Source organism: Entelurus aequoreus, linkage group LG23 (genome assembly GCF_033978785.1).
Source record: "Entelurus aequoreus isolate RoL-2023_Sb linkage group LG23, RoL_Eaeq_v1.1, whole genome shotgun sequence".
Classification (NCBI taxonomy): domain Eukaryota; kingdom Metazoa; phylum Chordata; class Actinopteri; order Syngnathiformes; family Syngnathidae; genus Entelurus; species Entelurus aequoreus.
The window spans coordinates 12,717,881-12,725,380 of NC_084753.1; the positions used below are offsets into that span (position 1 = coordinate 12,717,881).

Here is a 7,500-nt window from a genome sequence, read left to right on the forward strand (position 1 = left end):
TGAAGTCTTGGTAGACTATATGAGTTGCGACTTTTTAGTATGTCAAACAGACCAAAATTGCCACAAAATTAACAAGAATGATTTTTCAAACATTTTAAAGATTGAAAATTGCCACCAATCCCACGTGGGTGCTCGACATTGTACGTGAGTGCTCAGGGCCCCGAAGCACCCAAGGGATCGGCGCCTATCGCTGCGAGCGTCTCGTGTTTTCCTTTGCTACGTACAAAAGCTTAACCTAATCTGAATTCTTGGCTCTTGTGTGCTTCTTGCAGGGAACTGCTTCGGTGAATCGTTCCAGAGGGACCTGAAGAAGTCGGTGAGGCGCTAACGCCGCCATCATGGTGTAGCGCATTGGGGATTATCTGGCTGGTAGCTGGAGACCACCCCCCGGACCTTGTGAAACCTTGCCTCATCCACCGTCCCTGCAAAGATGCCAGCGCTAACGTGGGCACTGCGTGGATTCTGGTGACAGGGCACGAGTGGACCGTCGAGCAGCCCGCCGGGGTCGTTGGGCGTGCAGGCGCATCAGGGGGCAAGTTCGGGCGAGCGGGGTGACACCATGCGGCCCTGGGCGGGCTCATGGCGTTGGATCACCCTGGTGCTCTTAGCCTGGGGGACGCTCCTCTTTTACATCGGTGGCCATTTGGTGAGGGACAGCGACCACCCGGAACGCTCCAGCCGGGAGCTGTCGAAGATCCTGGTCAAGCTGGAGAGGCTCAAGCAGCAGAACGAAGACCTGAGGCGCATGGCCGAGTCGGTCAGGTAGGACACGAAAGTGAAAGTTGATTTACTAAGAACCCTCCAGGGTTTTCTTTACGTTTCTCTTATTGGTATTCTTTCATCCGTGTTATTGAGGCCCAAGTGCGTAAGTCGTGGTAGAAGGCGGGCTCATTACTAGAGATGTCCGATAATGGCTTTTTTGCCGATATCCGATATACCGATATTGTCCAACTCTTAATTACCGATACCGATATCAACCGATACCGATATATACAGTCGTGGAATTAACACATTATTATGCCTAATTTTGTTGTGATGCCCCGCTGGATGCATTAAACAATGTAACAAGGTTTTCCAAAATAATTCAACTCAAGTTATGGAAAAAAATGCCAACATGGCACTGCCATATTTATTATTGAAGTCACAAAGTGCATTATTTTTTTTAACATGCCTCAAAACAGCAGCTTGGAATTTGGGACATGCTCTCCCTGAGAGAGCATGAAGGTTGAGGTGGGCGGGGTTTCGGGGGGCGGGGTTGAGGTGGGCGGGGTTGTCTTTGCGTGTGTTTTATACAAACTATTTGCATAACGGCCGTCAGCAAAGAACAGTCCATAAATTGGCTGCACCGCAGGGTACAAATCGTAGGAAAAAAGTAGCGGCTTATAGTCCAGAAATTATGGTAGTTTTTGGTGTGTTTCTGTTGCGCCCTTAAAAGTGTTAATACTCTAAGTATCGCTATAACACAGCCAGTCAGTCCGACAAAAGTCAACAAACAACAGGTGTGTGTGTCCATAAGAAACAGGGAGAGTCTTTTATATAATTTGAAAAGGTTGTAAACTCTAAGTAGGTTAGCGTATTTTCCGGACTATAAGGCTCACTTAAAATCCTTTTTTTTGTGCGCCTAATGTAAGGAAGACGTTTGGTTGAGCTTACACACCTCGAAGCTATTTTATTTGGCACATGGTGTAATGATAAGTGTGACCAGTAGATGGCAGTCACACATAAGAGATAAGTGTAGGCTGCACTATGTTTGCAATATGACTCAAGTAAACAACACCAACATTTTGAATGTTCCATTGAAAATATAGAACATTACACACGGCGCTCAAAATCTATCAAAATGTTTTAGTACGACTTTGGTAAGCTGTGAAGCCGCACCGCTTGAAGGATTGTGGGCGCATTAAACATACGAGTATTATTATGGTGTGTGTATAAGGTAAGATCTATTATCTGGCGTTTTGTTTGGCAATATTATGCAAAAGCAACTTTTCTTACCTTATGGTACCTGCTGATCCTACATTCGGGATCTGTAGAAGTCTTGAAAAATTGCACGCGTCCGTGAGTCGATAAGCTTCTTCTTTTTCCTCTATCTTCTTGTTATGGGACATTCATCCTCCGCTGTTGCCATTTCTAATTAGAGATGTCCGATAATATCGGCCTGCCGATATTATCCGCCGATAAATGCTTTAAAATGTAATATCGGAAATTATCGGTATCGTTTTTTTTATTATTGGTATCGGGTTTTTTTTGGTTTTTTTAATTAAATCAACATAAAAAACACAAGATACCCTTACAATTAGTGCACCAACCCAACAAACCTCCCTCCCCCATTTACACTCATTCACACAAAAGGGTTGTTTCTTTCTGTTATTAATATTCTGGTTCCTACATTATATATCAATATATATCAATACAGTCTGCAAGGGATACAGTCCGTAAGCACACATGATTGTGCGTGCTGCTGGTCCACTAATAGTACTAACCTTTAACAGTTAATTTTACTAATTTTCATTAATTACAAGTTTCCATGTAACTGTTTTTATATTGTTTTACTTTCTTTTTCATTCAAGAAAATGTTTTTAATTTATTTATCTTATTTTATAATTTTTTTTAAAAAGGACCTTATCTTCACCATACCTGGTTGTCCAAATTAGGCATAATAATGTGTTAATTCCACGACTGTATATATCGGTATCGGTTGATATCGGTATCAGTAATTAAGAGTTGGACAATATCGGAATATCGAATACCGGCAAAAAAGCCATTATCGGACATCCCTATTTCTAATATAAAGTAGTGTAAAGTTCTTACTTATATCTGTCAGTAAACTCGCCATGAAAGCGCTAAAACATACCGGTGTAGTGAGTTTACATTATTCACCCAAGGAACTTTAGTTATTAGAGAGTTCCGGTCGGACGTTTTTTCCATGACACATTTCCTGTGTTGTTGTTTCCGGATGAGGAGATGCTGCTCCGTTATTGATTGAAGTAAAGTCTGGATGTCATTAAAACAGTTAGCTCCATCTTTTGACACTTCTTCCACTCCCGTCCTTGTACGCTACACCGCTGCAACAACAAAGATGACGGGGGAGAAGACGCTGTCAAAGGTGAGCCACGTAAATAAGACCGCCCACAAAACGGAGCATCCGGAAGCGACTGTCAGAAAGCGGTTTGAAGATGATCTGTAAAACATCATCTATGCAACATTTTGACCAAAGAACCACCATTACATGTTATGTAGACCACAAGGAAGTGTTTTCCATTTAGAAAAAAATACAATTAATATGACTCCTTTAATGCGCCCTATAATCCGATGCGCCTAATACAGTGGTTCTTAATCTGGGTTCGATCGAACCCTAGGGGTTCGGTGAGTCGGGCCTCAGGGGTTCGGCGGAGGTCAAGACACACCCGACTCATCGTGTAAATAAAAACTTCTCCCTATCGGCGTATTACGGATATGGTAACCGCAGAAGTCAGACTGATTTGCAGGTGTGTAATTTGTTGTGAATTCATGCACTGTGTTGGTTTTATTCTTTGAACAAGGTGATGTTCATGCACGGTTCATTTTGTGCACCAGTAAAAAAACATGGTAACACTTTAGTATGGGGAACATATTCACCATTAATTAGTTGCTTATTAACATGCAAATTAGTAACATATTGGCTCTTAACTAGTCATTAATTAATGCAGTATTCGGCATGGCCTTATTATAACCCTAACCCTCTAACCCTGGCCCTAACCCTAACCCTATCCAAATAACTCTAAATGAAGTCTTTGTTACTTAGAATATGTTCCCCTAGTGTCCAAAAAACTCTAAATTAAGTCTTTGTTACTTAGAATATGTTCCCCATACTAAAGTGTTACCAAAAACATTTAACTTTGTCTTGAATTTGAAAAAACAAAACCATTTTATTTTTCACTAAAGAAGGGTTCGGTGTATGCGCATATGAAACTGGTGGGGTTCGGTACCTCCAACAAGGTTAAGAACCACTGGCCTAATATATGAAAAAAGATCAAAAATAGACCATTCATCGGCAGTGTGCCTTATAATCCGGTGTGCCCTACGGTCCGGAAAATACGGTAGATACAATTATTGAATATGATTAAAATCAAGAGTAAGATTACTAATTCAGTGTTAATATTTGAGTGGGCCCTGCGGTCAATAAGGTTAAGAACGCTCCTCTTGAGTACAATTTTTGCCTCCTCTACCCACTTCTGCTAATTGAGATGTTAATATGAGCGAACAGGTAAGTGCGTCATGATATTTGAAGCTCATCCAATGAGCAGACTTTGCAGGAAACTTTCTGAAAATGCATTTCCTTGCTTGCACACTTTTGCTTTCCTGAAAAAAAAAAAAAAAAAAAAGTTTGCTGTCTGACATTTCTCAATTAAAAAGAAGCTCAAGCCTCTTGGTGGTCTAATCAGTCGTTTTGCAAATGGCCACAGGCGGCGATGTCATAATTTCTGTTTTGCTTTTGATCAGCCGCTGATTGCATCAGATTTGCGAGGCGAGCGACGCGGCAAACAAAATGTTGCAGCAAAGTTTCCTCCAAAGCCAATCAGCACTGGCGACACATGGATGGATGGACGGACGGTCTCTCTCAGCAGATTTTATTGTTGCTTGGTTATATTTTGGCACACGACAGCGTTGTTGTTTAAGCCCATTAACCACGCTGCGGCTTTCTCACATTTGAGATGTGCGCACTGGCGAGACAGATGGTTCTCCTCCTACCTCTGCATGCTGACGCTTTCTTTTTAAACGCATTAACAATAGGTCCGGGTCGGGGGGTGATGCATGGGCGGGCGGCGGGCGCCGCGGTGTATCCTGCCACGTTCACAGGCAGCTTGCGCTTCAGATGTCGCCGTCGCCACTTCCTTGTGATATTCTGATTCACTTTGATGTAGGGCCTTCATCAGTGCTCCCAAACACCAAAATACACACGCATGCGTCGCCTCCGACAGCTGGTCCCTGATTGAATGTATTGCTTTTTCTAATGGTTCCAAATTGGCCCAGAAATAAAATACGAGAGCTGCTTTTAGTCCACGAGAGGATCCAGATGGGTGGTTGCCTTTATTCACATTTAGGTGTCGATCTTCTGAGCCTCCACATGTCTCTCATCTCATAGGCTTTTTTTCACCCACGTCAGTTCCTAATACTTGCCCTAACGGTTCGATACGTTAGGGCCTCCACTAAAATACAAAAATATTTATGTATTTTCCACATATTAGCCGCAGATATACAGTCGCATGATCGACTTTGTAGTCATCGGATTTGCGGCCTCATGTTTTGGACACTCAGGTGAAGAGAGGGGCGGAGCTTTCTACCGATCACCACCTGGTGGTGAGTTGGCTGCGATGGTGGGGGAGGATGCCGGACAGACCTGGCAGGCCCAAACGCATTGTGAGGGTTTGCTGGGAACGTCTGGCAGAGTCTCCTGTCAGAGAGAGTTTCAATTCCCACCTCCGGAAGAGCTTTGAACATGTCACGAGGGATGTGCTGGACATTGAGTCCGAGTGGACCATGTTCCGCACCTCTATTGTCGAGGCGGCTGATTGGAGCTGTGGCCGCAAAGTAGTTGGTGCCTGTCGTGGCGGTAATCCTAGAACCCGTTGGTGGACACCGGCGGTGAGGGATGCCGTCAAGCTGAAGAAGGAGTCCTATCGGGTTCTTTTGGCTCATAGGACTCTTGAGGCAGCGGACAGGCACCGACAGGCCAAGCGGTGTGCGGCTTCGGCGGTCGCGGAGGCAAAAACTCGGACATGGGAGGAGTTCGGGGAAGCCATGGAAAACGACTTCGGACGGCTTCGAAGCGATTCTGGACCACCATCCGCCGCCTCAGGAAGGGGAAGCAGTGCACTATCAACACCGTGTATGGTGAGAATAGTGTTCTGCTGACCTCGACTGCGGATGTTGTGGATCGGTGGAGGGAATACTTCGAAGACCTCCTCAATCCCACCAACACGTCTTCCTGTGAGGAAGCAGTGCCTGGGGAATCTGTGGTGGGCTCTCCTATTTCCGGGGCTGAGGTTGCTGAGGTAGTTAAAAAGCTCCTCGGTGGCAAGGCCCCGGGGGTGGATGAGATCCGCCCGGAGTTCCTTAAGGCTCTGGATGCTGTGGGGCTGTCTTGGCTGACAAGACTCTGCAGCATCGCGTGGACATCGGGGGCGGTACCTCTGGATTGGCAGACCGGGGTGGTGGTTCCTCTCTTTAAAAAGGGGAACCGGAGGGTGTGTTCTAACTATCGGGGGATCACACTCCTCAGCCTTCCCGGTAAGGTCTATTCAGGTGTACTGGAGAGGAGGCTACGCCGGATAGTCGAACCTCGGATTCAGGAGGAACAGTGTGGTTTTTGTCCTGGTCGTGGAACTGTGGACCAGCTCTATATTCTCGGCAGGGTCCTTGAGGGTGCATGGGAGTTTGCCCAACCAGTCTACATGTGCTTTGTGGACATGGAAAAGGCATTCGACCGTGTCCCTCTGGAAGTCCTGTGGGGAGTGCTCAGAGAGTATGGGGTATCGGACTGTCTGATTGTGGCGGTCCGCTCCCTGTATGTTCAGTGTCAGAGCTTGGTCCGCATTGCTGGCAGTAAGTCGGACACGTTTCCAGTGAGGGTTGGACTCCGCCAAGGCTGCCCTTTGTCACCGATTCTGTTCATAACTTTTATGGACAGAATTTGTAGGCGCAGTCAAGGCGTTGAGGGGATCTGGTTTGGTGGCTGCAGGATTAGGTCTCTGCTTTTTGCAGATGATGTGATCCTGATGGATTCATCTGGCCAGGATCTTCAGCTCTCACTGGATCGGTTCGCAGCTGAGTGTGAAGCGACTGGGATGAGAATCAGCACCTCCAAGTCCGAGTCCATGGTTCTCGCCCGGAAAAGGGTGGAGTGCCATCTCCGGGTTGGGGAGGAGATCTTGCCCCAAGTGGAGGAGTTCAAGTACTTAGGAGTCTTGTTCACGAGTGAGGGAAGAGTGGATCGTGAGATCGACAGGCGGATCGGTGCGGCGTCTTCAGTAATGCGGACGCTGTATCGGTCCGTTGTGGTGAAGAAGGAGCTGAGCCGCAAGGCAAAGCTCTCAATTTACCGGTCGATCTACGTTCCCATCCTCACCTATGGTCATGAGCTTTGGGTTATGACCGAAAGGACAAGATCACGGGTACAAGCGGCCGAAATGAGTTTCCTCCGCCGGGTGGCGGGGCTCTCCCTTAGAGATCGGGTGAGAAGCTCTGTCATCCGGGGGGAGCTCAAAATAAAGCCACTGCTCCTCCACATCGAGAGGAGCCAGATGAGGTGGTTCAGACATCTGGTCAGGATGCCACCCTAACGCCTCCCTAGGGAGGTGTTTAGGGCACGTCCGACCGGTAGGAGGCCACGGGGAAGACCCAGGACATGTTGGGAAGACTATGTCTCCCGGCTGGCCTGGGAACGCCTCGGGATCCCCGGGAAGAGCTAGACGAAGTGGCTGGGGAGAGGGAAGTCTGGGCTTCCCTGCTTAGGCTGCT

General features: G+C 46.7%; 1 protein-coding gene across 1 annotated transcript in view; it reads left to right on the forward strand.

Moving 5' to 3' along the window:
* Positions 1-7,500, forward strand: part of fut8b (fucosyltransferase 8b (alpha (1,6) fucosyltransferase)) — a 369,273-nt gene that overhangs the window by 179,566 nt on the left and 182,207 nt on the right. Inside the window, exon 2 of the mRNA XM_062033787.1 lies at positions 273-762. Within this exon, the coding sequence (XP_061889771.1) occupies positions 560-762 (203 nt within the window). The 5' untranslated portion in view covers positions 273-559. The remainder of the gene's footprint in view (positions 1-272; positions 763-7,500) is intronic.